General features: G+C 46.0%; 1 protein-coding gene across 7 annotated transcripts in view; it reads right to left on the bottom strand.

The window, feature by feature from the left end:
• The window catches only part of SUSD1 (sushi domain containing 1), a 115,967-nt gene that overhangs the window by 69,407 nt on the left and 25,885 nt on the right, over positions 1–20,675 (bottom strand). For all 7 annotated transcript variants that reach the window (XM_040963558.1, XM_040963555.1, XM_040963553.1 and 4 more), the window contains exons 4-6: positions 12,568–12,720; positions 11,764–11,943; positions 3,298–3,477 (exon numbers count right to left, since the gene is read on the bottom strand). In XM_040963558.1, coding sequence (XP_040819492.1) covers positions 3,298–3,477; positions 11,764–11,943; positions 12,568–12,720 — 513 coding nt within the window. The remainder of the gene's footprint in view (positions 1–3,297; positions 3,478–11,763; positions 11,944–12,567; positions 12,721–20,675) is intronic.

The following is a 20,675-nucleotide window of genomic DNA, read 5'->3' as shown; positions in this document are numbered from 1 at the left end:
AAAGTCCCACCACGCAACACTTGATTAAAAAGCATATACAAATCTATGCTGCCAATCACAAGGAATACAGCTCCTAAAACATCTTCTGGATAAATGAAAACACATCAGGTAAAGACAAATGGTCCCATCTACTGCAGACCACAGGGCCTGCCCCACAGGGGTAGGAGTCATCACAGAGGGCAGGGCCAAACCAAGAGAACCCTGAGCCAGATCAACACAAAAGGCATGGCAGGAGCTTGATGGGTGTGTGTGTGTGTGTGTGTGTGAACTGGTTGGCAAACAAAGAACGCAAGGTAGAAAGGGAGAGCCGAGCAGCGGTGCTGGTAATCAGCATCTCTCACTACATTTCCAGAAGTGGCTCCTGCCTCCCTCCCTCCCCCCAGATCATCTGCACTGCCACAGGAATTAATCAGCATGTAAATCACCCCCTTTATCTAGGGAAATTGAATTTAGCTGCCAATCCTGATGGAGGGCACAGAGGCCTCCTCGCAAGCAGATCACAGCTCTCAGGCAGAATGCCTTTTCTTGCCTTAAATCAAAGCTTGCACTAACCCATGGAAACGGCTGCAGCTGGAGCCACAGACCTTGTGAAAGGTGGCAGGCTGAGGACGGTAATTCTAATTAGCAGTTACATAACATGTTTGTTCTTCAAAGTGCTCTACAAGCATCAGCTAATTAATAGCTTACCATGCCCCATGCAGATCCACTGGTTTTTCATGTAGTGACTAAGCCTCGTACCCCCCACTGGATCCACACTCACCAGGGCAATGACGCCAATGGCTGGGAGCCCAGCACCCTTCCCAGTCCTTCTGCCAGTGACCACAGAGGTAGCACACTGTGCCAGGACCACTGCCCCTAGACGTGGAATTCAGTATTCCAGGAGGCAGCTGCCTCCCTGACTCCAACGAACTCCTGGCACTACTACTGGAGGTGCAATGAGTTGGAGCAACCCTAACCCTAATCCAGTCCGGCATCAGCTCTTCTCCTCGATAAGGACAATGACCCTAGAACCCCTGGTGTTAATTACAGGTTTACCCTGCCTGTTCTGTATAAGTCAGGCAGGTCTAAAAGAAGGCTGAGCTACACCTTCAAATTCCCATTCAAGACAATGGAAAACTGGATGGCTACAGAGCCAAGTTTTCCTGCTATTCCAAGCATGTTTCCCCCAGGGACCTCTAGAAAGCCATGTGGATTTGTTTAAAAGATACTACATGCAGATATGTGCATGTGTTTTTGATGGGGTAAAACCTGTTTCCCCTACTGCATAATAGCTTCCCAAAGGGTAACATCAATGAGATCTTATACACAGTACATGCAAAATTGATACCTAGTGCTCGACTAGATTTCATCAACTTCCTGCAGACTGTTTATAATGACTATACTTCATTAAAGAACACTTAGACTGGCAATATTCAAAACACGCTACCATAATGCCGATGCTGAGTAAATCAGAGACCTCAAGGTTTTACATTGAAGAGGCAAGCAAGTCAAAAATCCAATCCCAACCGCTTCTTAGCCTTTTGGCTAAGATCAAGTGTAAAATCCAGTCCCATTCAAGACTGTGTGCCCTGATCAGCCCTCACAGATGGTAAGACCCCCTGCCTCTTTCTACCCTGCTTCTTGCAGGCGAAGGACAATCATGGGACCTGCCTTACATGAGGCCAGGAGGCTCAGGGAACAGACTAATACATGCATCGGGTTTCACACTTTCCAAATATTCCATGAGGATTATCTCATGTGATTCCCTCTTAATATCCTTAGAAATCGAAATCACGACTTTATTTTCCTTTTATAGAAGAGAAAACTAGATGTTTCGGAGAATGGAACTTGCATTATTTTTAACATATTGTTTACCCAATACTATGTCAATTAATTCCATAATGTTGTATATTGATACTGAGGTTTTGTTGGGGCTTTTAACTGACCGGATCTTTACTCTGTTAGCCCTATCTTCAGACCAGAGAAGGTCTCCCCAAGAGGCCACTGAACTTATCTGGACAATAAAACGCTGGACTTTATGCTAGGTATGTGTTTGCAAGGAAGGAATCTCAACTGAACTTGAACTGTGGTTATGCAACAAGGTGGAGGAATCCACCATGGGGGGAGGGGTATGGGAGGGGTGGGGGGAATCCCCAGGGCCTATAAAACTGTATCACATAATACAATGTTAACAACAATAAAAAAAAAAGAGAGAGAGAAAACTAAGACTTGTAATGCCTTGCCTGGTGACCCAGTTGGTATTACAGCACTGCTAGAATTTGAATTGAACTCTCAAAAATTCCCTTTCACCAGTGAGTCCACATACGGGCACTGAAAGCGTTATTTCTGCACTCCTGTTCACAGCAGCTTTGCTCACAATAGCCAAAGGAGAGAAGCCACCCAAGTGCCCAGAGATGAGTGAATGAATTAACAAAACAAGGTCTATACAAGGGAATGCTTCTCAGGCTTTAAAGCAAGGAAATTCTGTCACATGTTACAACACGGATGGACTTTAAAGACATTACACTTAGTGAAATGGGCCAGCAATGTGGAGCATGAGGCTCCAAGCTCCAGCTGTTCCCTTTCCAATCCAGCTCCTTGCTACAGTGCATGTAGCAAGACCATGTAGGAGACCAGGATGAAGTTCTTGGGTTCTGACCTTTGTCTGGCCCAGATCCAGCTAATACAGGCATTTGAAGAGTGAACCAGCAGATGGAAGATGAATATTTGAGATCTCTTTCAAATAAATTAATATTTTTTAAAATTCTAGTGAGATAAGACCATCTCAAAAAGACAAAAACTATATAAATCTACCTATGTGAGATACCTAGGGCAGCCAGATTCCTAGAAAAGAGACAGACTGGCAGGAGTCAGCACGTGGAGAATAGGGAATGGCAAGTTGTTCAGTGCTGTGCAGTTTCAGCTTGGCAAGGTGGAAAAATTTTGGACAGTCATTATACAAAAGTACTTTCCACTAAAACACCTTTTTTTTTTTTTTTTATTTCTGAGAAGCTGTCAATATGGCCTATGAGGGGAGAGGTGGGAGAGGATATTAGAAACATAGCCAGCCAAGCAAAGGAGACAGGCATCACTATGATTTAAGATGAATTTTAAAAGATGGGAGCATAAAATGCTCCATCTACCTTATTTTCCCAATCCACTTTCTAAATCTTAAGGATTTAGCTGACAAACTCAAAGCTAGGTGCCACCGTAAGAAATGGCACATCCAAGGGAGGTGGCAATCCCACCACCTAGTAGTCTCAGGCCCCCACTGACTGTTGTTCCTGGCAACGGGAGCCCAGGAGGAAGGGATCGTACCTGTGCAGGTCTCAGTGCTCTCGCTCCAGACGCCCTGCTCAGTGCAGACAGAGCTGATCTTCCCTCCGCGGCTCTCAAAGCCCTCCAGACAGACATAGTGAGCCACGGTGCCAGGCCTGGAGCTGGGATGCCCGACCAAGATGGCGTGGGGTACTTCCGGGGGGCTGCCACAGTCGACCTCTGCGAGGGGAAACAGATGGAAGATGGGATGCGTCTCTGAGGATGCTTCCTACCTCCCCACTCAGCGACTTCTTGTTTAGAAACAGATACTGAATCAAGGCAGAGGCCATTCCCATGAAGAGGCAAAAACAATCCTAAGTATGAATAAACACTAAGGTTGTTCAGAAATATAGGAAACATACCCAAAATGTAACAAAATTTCCAAATATGCACACACAAAAAACAAATTATGAGATTATTTATTTGCAAAGGATTCTTTTATCTATTAATTTAACACGTTAGGGTTCTTTTAGTTATTCATAACTTGGGTCCCTTTTACTATATATCTTTAGACAATTAACTTCTGTGTAAATGACAGTACAATTGTAGCAATTGCTAGCAACTGAATAGTAAATAAAATATATATGAAATCTCAACATTTTAAGGAAAATTAACAGAGGAAACCTTTTCTACATTTCTATGAATCTTTTTAATAAAATAAACTCTTTGATTTTTTTTAATTGTTAAGTTGTTTTAGTTATTCTCATTTTATTTAAGAAATAAAGAAAGAAGATAAAGATCTTGCATCCACTATTTACTTTCCAACTGCTCGACACAGCCAGGGCTGGGCCAAGGCAAAAACAGGAGCCCAGAACTCCAATTAGACCTACCACATGACTGGCAGGGACCCAAACAGCCTGAGCCATCAGCTGCTGCCTCCGAGGGTGCATTTAGCACATTAGCAGGAAGATGGAGTTGGAAGTGAAGGAGAACTTGGAGATGGGAGGCAGGCATCTTAAGCAGCAACTTAACCATTACAACACGTGCTCTTGCATGTACTTTGAAAAGAAATGTGGGGCAGGGGGAGGACACCAAATAATTAGGATTAGATATTATAATATTATAATTAGAATTATTTGGTGCACACTGTAGCACTGTAGTACAGCAGTTAAGAAAGATATCCCCTGGGCCCGGCGTGATAACCTAGTAGTTAAAGTCCTCACCTTGCACGCCCCAGGATCCCATTTGGTCATCGGTTCTAATCCCGGGGGACCTCCTTCCCATCCAGCTCCCTGTTTGTGACCTGGGAAAGCAGTCAAGGACAGCCCAAAGCTTTGGGACCCTGCACCTGTGTGGGAGACCCGGAAAGAAGTTCCTGGCTCCTGGCTTTGGATTGGATCAGCTCCAACCGTTGCGGCCACTTGGGGAGTGAACCATTGGATGGAAGATCTTCCTCTCTGTCTCTCCTCCTCTCTGTATATCTGGCTTTGCAATAAAAATAAATAAATCTAAAAAAAAAAAAAAAAAAAGAAAGAAAGAAAGATATCCCCTATCAGAGTGCCTGCTTCAAGTAAAGGCTCTTCTGATTGCAATCCAGTCTCCTGATGTTGCACACCCTGGCAGGCAGCAGAAAGTGGTTCAAGTCCTCAAGCCCCTGCCACCTCCCAGAGACTTGCATGAAGTTCCTGGTCCCAGCCCAGCACAGACCTGGTTGTCACAGGCATTCAGGGATTGAACCAGCAGATGGAAATTCAATTAATCTCTCTCAAGCTGGCTTGCTCCTTCATCCTCCTCTTCTTCTCTCCTCCATCCCTCTCTTTACCTTTCAAGTGAACAAAATCTTTTTTTTTCCAAAACTAAAATTACAAAATGTATATGAAATTTCTTCTGTATTCAACCTAAACTAGTAGAAGGCAACAGAATATCTACAGAGACACACATCTGAAAGAGACATTTCCATTCTGGATCCCTGAAACTATACTTCACATAGAAACACAAGAAAGCCATCTTCACATAGCTTAGTATTTTTTAATGTGTATGTATAAGTAAAACCTGAAAATGAAACAAAAACAACTCTGATTAAAGAATCAGAATGTCTGTCCCAAGGAAGAGGGAGCTGCCAGGCTGACTGTGAAGAAATATGAACAAGCAGCGAGATGTGCAGATCGGTGTCAGTGGGAACTTAAGATCCAGGAAAGGATTCAAGAACTCAGGGCTGGAAATTAAAGGCTTATTTATTTTTATTTGAAAGGCAGATTTATAGAAGAGATAAAGAGAGATAGAGGAAAAGATTTTCCACCCACTAGTTCACTGCCCAAAGGGCCACAACAGCCAGAGTAGAGCTGATCCAAAGCCAGAAGCCAGGAGCCTCTTCCTGGTCTCCCACATAAAGGCAGGGTCCCTAGGTTTAGGACTAACCACCCTCTGCTGCTTTACCAGATCACAAGCAGGGAGCTGGATGGGAAGTGAAACAGCTGAACACGTTCTGGTGCCCATATGAGTGGCTGGCACTTGCAAGGATAAGGATTAGCCAGTTGGGCCATCATGCCAGCCCCAGCCTAAATAAATAAATAATAAAATAACATAAAATAAATAAATAAATAAATAAAAATAACTTGAAAATAAAATTCCAAACTATGTCAGTACAACTGAACAGTGAGGTGAAGGGAGAAAGGAAACCCGTCTGGGGGGCTCTTAGGCACGACACCTTTCATGAAAGCATAACACATGTGACTAACATAGCCGCCACAACTCCCGCTGCAAACAACAGGCCCAGGGATAGCTACGCTTGCAGCATACATTCTGATTTTTAATTCTCTCCCCAGGCTAGAATACCAAGCTAAATACTCATGACATCTAGGCCTCTAAAACAAAAGTCTGTTTATTGAGATAAAGCATTTGAAGAAGAAAGAATGGTATATAATCTTCTTCCACCTCATCAATTACTCTTGACCTTTAAATATAAGTGATGTACATCCAGTGTTGTGGCACATCACATTAAGCTGCTGCCTATAACACCAGCATCCCATAAGAGTACTAGTTTGGGTTCTGGCTGCTCCACTTCTGATCAAGCTTCCTGCTAATGTGCCTGGGAAAGCAGCAGGACGTATCCCAAATACTTGAACCCCTGCTACACACATGGAAACTCTGATGAGAAACCTGACTTCGGGCTCCAGGTATCTGGAGAGTGAACAAACAGATGGAAGACCTGTCTCTCCGTCTCTCCTTCTCTCCATGTAATTCTACCTTCAAAATAAATAAGTAATTAAAAAAAAAAAGTTGGCTTTGCTTAAAGGAGCCTCCAGTACAGAATTAGTGGGTTTAACAGAACTGGACTGTTTTCCAGCCCTTCGTGCGTGCCAGCTGTATTGCAAGACAGCAGTTACTTCCAAGACAGTCTCCCCACAGCAAGCTCTCAACTGCTGCCATTACTGTTATCACAGCAGCCCAACTGTCTCAAGTGGTCTTTTGGTCCTGAGAATTTAAAAGAGAGAGAGAGAGAAAGGGAAAAGGAGGAAGGGAGGGAGGGAAGGAAGGGAAGGAAGGGAGGAAGGAAGGGAGGGAGGGAGGGAGGGAGGGAAGGAGGGAGGGAGGGAGGGAGGGAGAGAGGGAGGGAGGGAGAGAGGGAGGGAGGGAGGGAGGGAGGAAGGAAGGAAGGAAGGAAGGAAGGAAGGAAGGAAAAGAGGGAAGGAGGTAGGGAGGGAGAGAGGGAGGGAGAAACGGAGGGAGGGAGGGAGGAGGGAGGGAGGAAGGAGGCCTCTCTTCCATCTAGATTCAATGTTATGAGCAGTGAGGGGACGAGAAGGAGGTAGTCACTTCATAATCTCTAACTCTGTCTACTTCTGCCTCCCATTTGCTCACAGAGTTTGCTCCATTTTTATACATGTTTAACAGACACAAGATCCTTGGCTCTCACGATGCCTCGGTATTGAACCTTTGGATATCTTTATTGGCCCCAAATATTCTAAGACATGAGTATATTTGAGTGTACACAGAAGTCAACCAAACAGGTGGTTAATGTTTTATAAGAGTACCCAGTCACTGCTGATATCCAAAACATCTTCTAATTTGTAGATAGCCGTTTGGCACAGCGGCTAAGGTCACAACTTACGACCTAGCCCAGCCGTAGCCATTGTTAGCATGTGGAGGAAATCAGTAAACATCAAATAAATGAATAAAAATAAATAGGGATGAGCAGAATAGCTCAAATAGCTAATCCTCCCCTTGCAAAGTGCCAGGATCCTGTATGGGCACCAGTTTTTGTGCCAGCTGCTCCAATTCCCATCCAGCTCCCTGCCTGAAGCCTGGGATGGCAGTAGAGCATGCCCAAAGTCTTGGGACCCTGCACCCGCGTGGAAGTCCTGGAAGAAGCTCCTGGTTCCTGGTTTCAGACCAGCTCAGCTCTGGCTGTTGCAGTCACTTGGGAAGTGAATCAGCAGACAGAAGATCTTCCTCTCTGTCTCTCCTCCTCTCTGTATATCTGACTTTCCAATAAAAATAAACAAATCTTGAAATAAAAATAAAAAATAAAAATATAAGTCTACCTAAAAACTACCCATTCTTATCATAGGGAAAAAGCATTTTAAAGTTGTTTATACCAAGGAAGACACAGCAAGCAGCTCTAATTTGCATTGCATATGCATTGGGGTGCTCATGTTTCTCTGGCTAATTACATTATTAAATAACAATGACTGAATCCGCCTCAAGAATACAGTCAACTACTTATAAGCACAGCTGAGCACTTTTCCTTACTCGCCCACTGTTTGTGATTTCATTCAAGTAATCAACTTCAAAATGGGGCTCCCTGGGTGTTGTGTCCAGTCTAAGGGTCAAACTCACAATTTGCATTTCTCTCATATCTTGAAAATCAAAGTGTTTCTGCACACTGCTAGCTTTAATTGTCTACCCAAGAAAATAGCCCTGAGGAAAATCTATCAGAGGCCAAGTACTAGCAACATATGGGCCCCCATCAACAATGGACCATATTGCAAGGGACGCTCCTGTTGGCTGCTGCTCAGCTATAAACACCAGCACAATCGTGGCAGAATTAATATAGCAATGGAAAGCTTTCCCCATACTGCTTAAGCGATCGATGTATGACAAGCTGAGATAGGAGAGAAAGTGGCGAGCAGTACCTGGAAAGCACATGGACATGGTGCCAGCTGCCCGGGAGAAGCCAACAATGGATTCATTCCTCTAACTCACACCGATCTCCAACAACAACAAACGTCTAACTAGGAATAAACACACCAAGGACTGTGTGGACAGCTCTGACAAAGCGTGAAAATGGAAGAAAATGACATTAGGATCAGTTTCATCCTTACCCAACATCACAGATAAATCCCTACCACACTTCAGAATCAAATAGGAAGCTTTACCCATGAGTGGAACGCAGGGGAAGTGGCAGGCTGCAAGGACCTGGATGGTCTAGGCAGATTAACACCAGTAGCTACACTGCACCTGTGCTATGGCTCCAATTTTTGCTAAGTAGAGCATGATTGTGTCACTCAAGGTTGCCTGTGCTGAAATGCATTTCCCGATGAGACAGCAGAGGGTGGAAACTTAACTGGCTTAGGGTATTAAAGGAGGCACAAGTGGGAGGTGGTTAGGGTTGGAGAAATCAACCTTAGCCTCATCCGTGATTAAATGCTGGTTTTCTGAGAAGACAAAGAGAGTGATGGAGACACACGCGTGCACTCCTTGTCTCTGCCATCAAGCATCTGTGCCAATTTGAGGTTCTCTGTGACCTCATGGCCTTACACCTCCAAAACTAAGACTCAATTAACATGGCAGTGGAAACCTATCTCTCGGGCTGTTAGGTGATGGATAAATCACAAGCTGGGCTGCTGCACTTGCATGGGAGACCCAGAAGAACCTCCTGGCTTCTAGCTTCAGATTGGCTCAGTTTGGGTCATTGCAGTTACTTGGGAAGTAAATCCACAGAGAGAAGATCTTTCTCTCAGTCTCTCCTTTTCTCTGTAAATCCTGCGTTTCCAATACAAATAAATAAAATTCTAAAAGAAAAAAAAAAAACAACAAACTCTTGGATTTTGTAAGCTGTTACCATCAACCAGCCTCTTTTCAGAAAATTTAAAAATTAATTACAATAAACCCACAGCCATGCAAGCTGAAGCATCCTGCCAGAGAAGTGCTCGACATGTGTGAGGAACATCTCGAGGCATTCCTACTTAGGCAGGAAGTGGGGCCACAAGGGCCCTTGCCTTTGGAAGCTTCCAGGCCCCACTTCCTGAGCTACTACCTCTGCCTATGGTCCTGGATTTTTGTCTCAGGCACCTCTGCCCAGGGGCACCCATTGCCAGACACAGTGACCAGGAGACAGCAGACAACGGGATCCATCCACTGTATCTCCAAGCCAGGGGAAGCCAGTCAGACAGGGTCTTCCTGAACAGCAGCCAAGCCTACAGTCAGTTGGCATTGTCAGTGGCTTCCTAACGGAGCTGAGAATACAGTGACAGCTAGCACAGGGCCCAGGTCCTAGAGCCCACAGCAATGCCTAAGGGAAAACAAGAAGCATGTGTGCTCAGAGAGGGGTAGGCAGTGCCTCCAGAAGCCACAGCCATGGCGAGGGAGGTGGCCATCAGCAGGCAGAGGAAGCCGCCAGCAGAGGAACAATCACCCTCCTCTAAACCACTCACTGCCTCCAGTCCCGTAATGCAGGGGGAGCTAACTGTCCAAATAACAGGAGTCACTTTATGCAGCTTTGCCATGTAAACCCTAGGCTGGGTCATTAACGGGCACTCTGGCACACCTGAATCTGAGTTCTACACTTTAATCAATCTGTGGAAACATCATCTGAAAACTACAATGGGCATCTAGAATTTCTTAACCTCTGGGAGCCAGAACAGCAGCTAAGCCATCACCTGACACATCAGTACCCCACATGGACACTGGCTCAGGCCCTGGCTGCTCCACTTTCAATCCAGCTCCCTGCTAATGTCCCTGGAAAGCAAAAGAAGATGGCCAGTGACTTGGGCCCCTACACCCATGCAGGAGATGTAGATGAAGTTCCCAGCTCCTGGTTTCACCCTGCTCTCTCTTTTTCTCTCTCTTCCCCTTTATTCCCATTTCTCTACAATTCTGCCTCTTAGATAAATAAAATAAAATACTTTTTCTTCACCTCCAAGGATGATAACTACCAAAATGTGCTTGGAGCCTGACCAGTCCACCAGAGTTTCAAAAGGATGAACTCGCCCAGGTACACCACTGAGGTTTCCTGGGTATGAGATACCTCAATGAAAATGGCTCTGTTTTCTTTCCTAAAACAGACACATTTATCTAATGTATATTTTTAAAAATCTTCAAAAACGGAATGCATACAAAACATAAGATCATTCAAGATTCCCATGTAGGAATTAGCACTGTTAACAGGTTGCTGTGTGACCCTCTCAATTTTTTCCCTAAGCGTACCTGTACAGTAGGACATTCTTCAAAATTAAGATCATGTTACGCACAGAGTTTGGAACTCAGAGATACGCTATCAATAATTACCAATGTCAATAAACAGTTTTTCCAACATGATTTTATTGAGCAACTAATGTTCCATTCTATGGCTGTGCCCCAAGTGCACCCAACCCATTCCCTACTGACAGACCTTTTCAATTCTTGCCAATATTTCACTATAACAAAAACTTATAAACTACTATAATTCTAGAACACAAAAAGCCTGAGTGTTTTACCCTTCTTCATGCAAACGGCTCTGAAAATCTGAAAAAAATGGATCCGTTTCTAAAAATGCTTACATGACAAAAATTGGCTAACATCCTGGGAGCTGTAAGAGGTTTTTAAAGAACTCCAGAACTACCACTACTAAAGCACTATGTCCAGATGATTTTTCCAGGTAAAAACTCCCAGAAGTTCTTACAAAGTAAGTTTTTCATACTCCAGGAAACAGAAAAAAAAGAAACACTGACATCAAATCACACAAAAATGGCACAGAAATAGAAAACAGACCAATCTCACTTAGAAGAAACGGGAGGAACTCTGGTTAAATTTAACAAATACAACCCAAACTAAAGGAATAAAAAACCAAAAACCCAGAAAAATCCATTGTAATAATTACTACTGATCATTATTGGCAAGTCTAATGCTACAGTCTACCACAAAACTCTTTAAAAGGAGAAAAATATATACTCTCTCCTCTCTATAAATCTACTTTTCCAATAAAAATAAATAGATCCAATTTTAAATATGTATATAAATACCTTCTACATTGTGTGATTAAAAATGTTACTCATTTCTGATTTTTTATAAAAGCGCTTACTATACAAATGGACGGATGTTTTCTAGAATTTGTGTGTGTGCGTGTGTGTATGCATGTATAGCCCTAGTAAGTATTCTCACTATTGTTCCTGAAAATAGCAAGAGAATCAACAGAAAATTGATCAGAAACAAATAGGAATTTATCGCATGAATACAACTAATTCACTACCTCACAGCAAAATTTGGAGACAAGGGGGAACAATCCTGAGATAGTATATGCTGGGAAACAAACCTTCGGAAACTCACCTTGGCAATGTAATTTGGGGGGCTCCCATGTGCCCAGGGCTGTGCAACTTGACACGGCATCGTTGGTGGCACTGAAAAATCCTTCTTTACAAGCATAATGAACCTGGCTCCCCAGCCTAGAGGTGTAATTCCCTACGATGTAACCACCTGGGACCTCGGGAGGGGTGCCACAGTCTATTTCTGAAAATAAATATCAATTTTGTTACCCTATGAATGCAAATTTTGAAAACTCATCCTCTCACTTCAGCCCAACCATACGCCTCACAAAGACCCAAGCCATATTTGGGGTACACCAGCTCAAGGCCCCACACCCCCTGGGGTTGTTTTCATTGAGCAACTTCGTGCAGTCTTCTGGCCTTGAAGAAATAATTGCATCTGCACTGGCACAAAACTGGAAACATTCAGCCATCAACTCCCACGAGCTCCTCTTAACTAAAGAGACATCTAGTACAAGTAAGTAGAAAAGCTGACTTGCCAGACACCTACCTTAAGACACATATGCCTTCAACATTGTCAGGGGCCCGCTGGACACAGGGTCCTTAACCCATCCTCTGTGCTCATTCTCTAACACAACCATTACTCTGAGAACAGCTATTGGCCGCTGACTATCTCTGAAGCTGGCTGATTTCAGCTCTTCTAACATGTCCCCATCTACCCTGAGGAAGTTCCTATATGCTTTATTTTTTTTGTAGGCTGCACAAATTACAAAGAAACAGGTCATTCCCACCCACATCCCCAAGGCAATGCGGATCACCATGATCAGAATTTCACCTGCAGATGCCGCATTCTTGAGTGGATACCTACCTGTGCATGATGTGGCATCTCTGGCTGGGTGGAAAGGCGAGGGCCCGTTCTCAGGCAAGTATCCATCCACACAGTGGCATGCAAAGCTCCCAGGAGTGTTCACACACCGTCCTCCATGCCTGCACAGGCCAGGAACTTCACACTCATCAACATCTTGAAACCCATCCCAAACACAAGAGAAAAATGGAAAAAAACAAAATAAGGCAAACATGGTGACAGTCACTGTCCCATATCCTCGGTCTCCCCTTAACAAATGAGAGCATTCGTTTCCAACAGAACCATGACATTCTTGTACTACGAGGGCTAAATATACACATATATATTTCATTTATTTAAAAGGCAGAATTACAAGACTCTTCAAATGACTGCAATGACTTGGGCCAGTACAGGCAGAAGCTGAGAGCCAGAAGTTTCATCTGGGTCTTCCACATAGGTGCAGGGGCCCAAGGACCCTGGCTATCTTCTGCTGCTTTCTCGGGCACATTAGCAAGGAAAAGGTCAGAAGTGCAGCAGTCTGGACTGAAACCAGCAACCATACAGGACAACAGTTTTGCAGACAGCAACTTAACCAGCTACACCACAGCACTCATGTTACTCATTAAGAGTTCTTTGCAGGGAGTCCAGGTATGAGCAGTGGCACGGCATGGGTGTGTGGGACCTATGCCAGCCCAGACTTCCTGCTGGGGATCCTAGGTCCCCAGCTCTGAAAGCTGGCGGTGGAGAGGGTCCTGGGCTTTTCTAGGCCAAAGGTCTAAGAATTTCCTCCATCCACAGCGACCATGCCAGGAATGGATCTCAGACAGCTCTGGGCATGCCTAGGATCATGGCTCCAAACGCTGGCTGCCCAGTGGCGAGCTCTGAGGTCGTGGGGGTACAAAATTACTGCCTAGGGACATCCACAGAGAAGACTACGGTACATGTAGATGAGGAATGAATCCTGAGGGACCCCCAACAATGGGGCCACTGTACTTACAAGTGAGGGGACTGGGAGCTGGTGGTTTGAAGGAGAGAGCCCTGAAGATAGTTTGGGGTCAGACTGATGCACCAGCCCACATGGAAGTCCTGGATTGGGCTTGTCAGCATGGAACATGGCTGACCAACACATGCCAGTGCACACATAAGCTGTGGCTAGGGGACCGTGTAGCAGGGCTAGATCCCAGTACCTGACAGTGAATGTTGGATCGGGGTATGGGCCACATTAGACTGTGCCATGACTCCAAGCAGCATGTAACAGAACCAGGTCCAGAAGTGGATTCTATGGGAGATATGTGGGCCCAATCTTATGGAACTAAAATTCCCACTAGTTAGCTTAAAAGTTGGAATGGTGATGTGCTGAGCTAGGCATGACCATGGAACTCACCGATGCTCACTGGTACTGGGACTGGGAGCAAGCAGGCAGGTCCAGGCTGCAGCACCCGCATGAGCACTCTAAAACAGAGTGTGGGGCAGGCTGGGCCACACCAGCTCATACAAAGGCCAGGATGGATGAGGCAGGCCATGTTGGGTAAGGGCCAAGCACACACAGGCATGGGAGTGGCCGGAGCAGGAAACTCCCCTAGTGAGTCATTGCTCCCACCATTGAGCACATTGTCCAGGCCTAGGTGTTGGGAAGGCTGGGCAGGGTAGCTCCATCTGTCAGCAAATGTGTGAGTTGGTTTTGAAAGAGGCCAGACCAGGCAGGGCCAAGCAAACCATAGCCCACTGGCAAGTGCAGAAAACAGGATCAGGCTGGGCTAGGCTGCTACACCTACCTGTTTGCATGAGTCAGGGATGAGAGCAGACTGAGCACGACCAGGTTCCAGCACCCATTAGTGAGAGTTGGGACTAGGGGCTGGCTGGGCCAGGCCAAGCTGCAGCATCCAAAGGCAAAGGCCAAGAAGGGGAGGAGCTATTCCAAGCTGAGTCAGAGCAACCACTGGCACACGTGAGATCAGTGGCTGGGATCAGGCCTGGTTGGGGAGCTAAGGGGACACCCTAGCTGGGTTGTGGGTCCCACTGGTGAACACTGGGGACAGAGTAGGGGATGCAGTCTGGCAGTCTCCCTCGGTGTGGGTGTGGACTCTAGGATATGCAAGATTAGGCTAGACTCCAGCACCCAGTGGATCTCGTGAGAACCAAGTTTGGTGTAGGATGGGCTGGGTTAGGTCTATGTCCCTGCTGAGCCATGTGTGAGCTGTGTCTGGGTTCGGACCAGGCTAGGCTGGGCTGTAACATCCAACAATAAGAACCGGAATGGGTGTGGGCCAGTCAGGAAAAGCCACTGTTCCTGCTAGGACAGGAGATGGGCTAAGTAGGGCTGGCCCATGGACCCACTGGTATGTGCAAGATCTGGTATTGGGAGAGGTTCTAACAGAGAAGCTTGGGCAACTCCTCTGTTGGGACACGGTCCCTGCAGGTGGGCACGAGAACCAAGAAAGTGAGCAGCCTAGACCAAATCAGGTACGGTACCCATGGGCTTACCTTGGGCTCAGGTCTGAGACAAGACAGGCAGGGCCAGTTCATAACACCCGTTGGTGAATCCAAGAGCTAGAACGATATGTGGGTCATGTCGGTCCGGGCCACAATACCAGCCAGTTCACACTAGGGCGGGGATTGAGGGCTGGCTGGGCTGGCTAGGCTGTAGTCCCCACCAGTGTGAGCTAGAACTGGGGGCAGGCCAGGCCGGGCCAGGCTACAGCACCCACTGGCAAATGCCAAGGTGAGGTGGGCAATACATACCAGACTGGATCACAGCACCCAACCTGCACACATGAGACCTGGGGGAGAGTGGGTGAGCCTGGTAGAGGGGCTTCGGGGAGATCCCCTGCCAGGCTACTATTCCCACTGGTAAGCATGAGAGCCAGGATCAGGGGCAGACCAGGTCAGGCAGGGCTACAACACCTAATCACCTGCATGTAAGCCGGATCGGGGACAAGCCAGGCTCGACAGGCTGTACCTACTGATACATGCATAAGCCAGAGGGGTAAGTGTTGGTTGGGCTTTGTTGTAGCATCAGCTAGTAGATGCTGGCACAGGGGGTAGGGAGGGGGGACTCTGACGAGCTAAACTGCAATATCACCTGGAGAGTGCAAGATCTGGAGTGGGAGTGGGCCCATGAAGGAAACAGTGGGCACCTCCTTCTTGAGCAGCCACTCCTACTGGTGAGAATGAGAACCAGGACTGGGACAGAGAGTGGCCCACCAGCACATGTGTGGGCTGGATAGTGGGACTGGTTGGGTTGAACTAGGCTTCAAAGCCCATTGATATGTATGAGAACTGAGTGGGCTGTGGGACAGACAAGGCCAGTATACTGGCAAACATGGGAACCAAGGCAAGAGGCAGGCCTGGTGGTGGATATTGTGGGTCATTCTGACTAAGCTACAATTACCATTGGTTTGCGTGGGGGCTGAGTGTGCGGTGGGCAGATCAGGCTGCACTACAACACCTGTTAGTTTGCTTAGAAGACAGGGCTAGAAACAACTGACCCAGCAACTGCAACTAACAGTGTGTGCACAGGCCAATTTGAGAGACGGACTCTGCCATACCCTGCATTGGCATGCACTCACAAGAATCAGGTCAGGGATCACCTCAGATGAAGTTTCTTTGGGAATCCACAAACTGAACTGCTGGATTCAAAACTCCAACCATGGAGAAAACTGCAGGTTTCATGATCTGACCATGGAGTGCATATGTCAGAGCTGGGCCTCCTCAGTGGCTTAGAGCAGTGGACAGCATATCCAGATGCAAATGGAAGATTTAGCAGTACACTGAAACCTGCAGAGGACACCTGTTACCATAACAAAGGATGGAGGACAGAACATATCGATCAACTACCCAGCCAAGAGTTAGCAGTGAATACCCAGGCAAGCAGAGACTCTAAGGTGGACTATGTCAGCTGGTGGATTCTGGAGAGAGTTCATCATGATCGGAGTGGCAAGATTGGCAGCAGTACAGAACTACTGAACTATCAAAACCACTTGAGTGGGACCCTCAGAGCATGACCCATACTGGGGACCCTGAGATGGTTGGGAAGCTGGGTATGGCTTCTCCTCCAACTCTCCCTTCCCGCTAAGATTCAGGAAGAAAAAAAGAGAATGTCAAAACAGTGGTCACAATCACTTTCTTCTAGCCCTTGACCCTTCACATCCTAATCAAAATCGTAAAAGCATCAAAAATTTTTTAAATAAATAATTTTAAAATATAAATGAGTTCTTTGCGGGTCTGGCATGATGGCTTAGTGGCTAAATCTTCACTTTGAATGTGGCAGGATTCCATATGAGCACCAGGTTGTGTCCTGGCTGCTCCACTTCCCATACAGCTTCCTGCTCATAGCCTGGGAAAGCAGAAAAGCATGGCCCAAGGCCTTGGGACTATGCACCTATGTGGGAGACCTGGAAGAGGCTCCTGACTCTTGGTTTCAGGGCAGCTCAGCTCCAGGCATTGCGGGTACTTGGGGAGTAAATCATCAGACGGAAGATCTTCCTCTCTGTATATCTGACTTCCCCATAAAAATGAAATAAATCTAAAAAAGGAAGGAAGAAAAGGAAAGGAAAGGGGAGGAGAGGAGAGGAGAGGGGATGGGAGTGGAGGGGAGGGGATGGGAGTGGAGGGGAGGGGAGGGGAGGGGAGGGAAGGGAAGGGGGAAGGGAATAGAAGAGAAGGGAAGAAAAAGGAAAAGGAAAAGGGAAAGGAAAGCCTGGGCTCAAAAGCTGAACTTAATCCTAGCCACCAGGCCCAGAACAGAGTCTTCCTGCTATGTCTGTCTGTCTGTCTCTCTCTCTCTCTCTCTCTGGAGCTTCCTCACCCAACTCCAGGTTCAAGGGCTCCTCAGGCCCACCCCAATTTTTTCAAAGCCTGGGTGCAAGATTCCCCTTCGCATCCCAGATGAAGAGGCAGAGATACAGCTACCAGGAAAAGCAATCTGACAGAAATGCAATACGCACTCAGAAAAACCCAGTCTGTCACAAAGGCTCCATAGCACACAGTCCTGGTACGTGAAGTCTCCAGGATATGCAAATCCATAGAGCTAGAACGTGGATTAGTGGTTGCCTAGGACAGTCGGAGGAAGCAGGAGCGTCCACAGATATGGGGTGTCTTGGGGAGTGATGGAAATGTTCCATTATTAGTTCATAGCAATGTTTATAGGTTTCCATGAATATATGTTGGGGTCTCAAAAAGTTTTTGCAAAAGAAAGCATTTAGCTTGGTAGTTAGCCACCAGCTAGAACACCCATGCTCCAAATCAGAGTCAGGTGGAGGGGACAAGGTGTCGATTCCCACCTCTGGCTCCTGACTCCAGCTTCCTGCCAGTGTAGACCCCAGGAAGCAGCGATGACAGTTCAAGGAATTGAGTTCTGCCACCCATGTAAGACACCTAGACTGAGTTCCCAGCTCCTGGTTTCAGACCAACCCAACCTCACCCATCACAGGTATTTGGGGAGTGAACTAGCAAATGGAAGTGTTTATTCTCTCTCTCTCCCTTTCTTTCTCCACCCCCCACCCTCTCTCTCTCTTTCTCTCTCTCTATATATATATCCGCGTGTTTCTCACACATTTAAAATACTCATGAAAAAGTAGAATTAAATTTTGGTATTACAAAGTTTGAAATCTACAGATTATTTTTCCATAAAAATCATGTTCTAGGGGGCCATCATTGTGGTTAGCAGGAAGAACCATCTCCCATGGAGCCAACATCCCTCATGGGTACTCCCTCATGTCCCAGCTACTCCTCAGTTAGCTCCCTGCCAGTGCATCTGGGAAACCAGCCGAAGATGAACCAAGTGCTTGGGAGCCTGTGAAAAAATGTGGGAGACACAGAAGAAGCTTCTGGCTCCTGACTTCGGCCCAGTCCAAGTCTGGTCATGATGTCGATTTGGGGAGTAAATCAACAGAAGGTAGATCTGTCTCTTCTCTCTCTGCAACTCTGCCTTTCAAACACAAATACATAAATAAATCCTTTTTAAAAACCTATATCCTAAAAAGCAGTATATTTTTTACTTTAAACGGGTACATTTTAGGACATGACAATGAAGCTTTTTTTTTTTAAGACAAAAAAAAAAATCAAAGTCATTCTGAATCTCCCAGAACAAGAGAAACATCCACAACCCTCCTTAAAAAAGCAATCATCATCTATGAAGAACAGAGACCCAACCTGACCCAGGACTTCCTGTCAGAAACACTGAGTGCTGCAGAGCTGTGGGGTAATATTTATACAGTCCTAAGGAGAACAGAACAAACATCATGCTCTGTTAAGCAAAGAAATGACATTTTAGAACATGAAGGATTGCAGGAGTTACACTGCTGACATTTCTTTTCTGGAGAAAAGAAATTGAGAAACTACTCCAGCAGCAGGAAATAATGTCAAAATGGGAAAGCACAGATACAACAACGAGTAAGCAAAAAGGAGACCCGAAAGTCAGACGCAATACTGCTGATAATGGAATTGTGGAGTTTGGAATAACTGTTTTAAAAGGATTCCTTTTTTTTTTAAAGATTTATTTTATTACAAAGTCAGATACACACAGAGGAGGAGAGACAGAAGAAGATCTTCCATCCAATGATTCACTCCCCAAGTGAGCACAATGGCCAATGTTGTGCCAATCCAAAGCCAGGATCCAGGAAATTTCTCCAGGTCTCTCACACAGGTGCAGGGTCCCAAGGCTTTGGGCTGTCTTTGATTGCTTTCCCAGGTCACAAGCAGGGAGCTGGATGGGATGTGGAGTTGCCAGGATTAGAACTGGAGCCCATATGGGATCCCGGCGCGTTCAAAGTGAGGACTTTAGCCACTAGGCCATGGCGCCAGGTCCCAAAAGGATTCTCAAAGTAGAACAAATAGAGCAAAATCCACATCAATCTTCAAATTGTATAGATGAAGGCAACATTGCAGAAGTCTATAGGTGTTCTTAGATCTGACTTATCATTCCTGCTTAGCAAGATTGCTTTTTAACACTTCCTTGTTTAGTATATAAATTTTTAAATTTATTTATTGGAAAGACTGAGTACATCCACTCAACTCATTCACGCCACAAATGCCCGGGCCATGGCAGAGCACCAGAAATGCAATCCAGGTCTCCTACACGGGTGTCAGGGACTCAAATTACTCCAGCTGCTTCCCCGAGTCGGCCTGGGCAGGAAGCTGGAGGCCAGAGCTGAAGGCAAGCACCAAAGCCAGGCTCGCCAAGGAGGCACACAGGCACCCTAACCACTATGTCCAACTCATCCAGTCCTGAACAAGATGTTATTCTAGTCAGGAATTCGCTCTTTCTCTAACTCCACTGACCTCTGCAACTTTTTTTAAAGGTTTATTCATTTGTATTAGAAAGGCAGATTTGCAGAGAGAAGGAGATATAAAGATCTTCCACCCACCAGTTCACTCCCCAAGTGATTACACTGGAGCCAATTAAAAGCAGGAGGCAAGAGCTTCTTCTGAGTCTCCAAGGGTGTGCAGGATCCCAAGGCTTTGGGCCGTCCTCAACTGCTTTGCCAGCCACAAGCAGGGAGCTGGATGGGAAGTAGAACAGCCGGGACACAAACTGAGGCTCATATGGGACCCCAGCACATGCAATGATAGGATTTAGCTACTAGGCTATTGTGGCAAACCCCCTACTTATTTTTAGTTCTTTGAGGAAATGCCATTGGGACCTCCAGAGGTTATATCACCATATATTCCTACCAAGGATTCCATGATTTCTACATCCTCACCAACACTTGCTGTTATTTTCTGGTTTGGTTTGGTTTGGTTTGTTGAAGTCACCTTAACGGGTATGAGGTGTAGGACTGCTTTTGAGCAGCAAACGCCAAGCTCATTGACACACTGAGTGAATCAAAAGGGAAAACACCTCTATTCCATTCTGTAGCAGCAGAGGGAAAGCTTTTATGTGCCAAGGATCATTTGGAAATTTATAACATCATTTACAGGCCATGCACAATCATCAACTTGAAAATTAGCCGGCTCTAGATTTATTGAATTTCCAGTCCCGCCTGTGGTTGCCTTGGCAGAGCCAGATCAGATGATTTTGTTGGCCTTACACGGCCTCGGGCTGGACATTCCCAAGCCCTGAAGGGATCAATGAACTTGAACCTCAGCCAGAACAGCTCCTTGCTAGCAACCAGTTGAGCCAAAGAGGACAC

The sequence above is a fragment of the Ochotona curzoniae genome, unplaced genomic scaffold (genome assembly GCF_017591425.1).
Source record: "Ochotona curzoniae isolate NIBS_2020 unplaced genomic scaffold, NIBS_Ocur_1.0 scaffold_3208, whole genome shotgun sequence".
Taxonomy (NCBI): domain Eukaryota; kingdom Metazoa; phylum Chordata; class Mammalia; order Lagomorpha; family Ochotonidae; genus Ochotona; species Ochotona curzoniae.
This window is presented reverse-complemented; position numbering and strand designations above follow the sequence as displayed.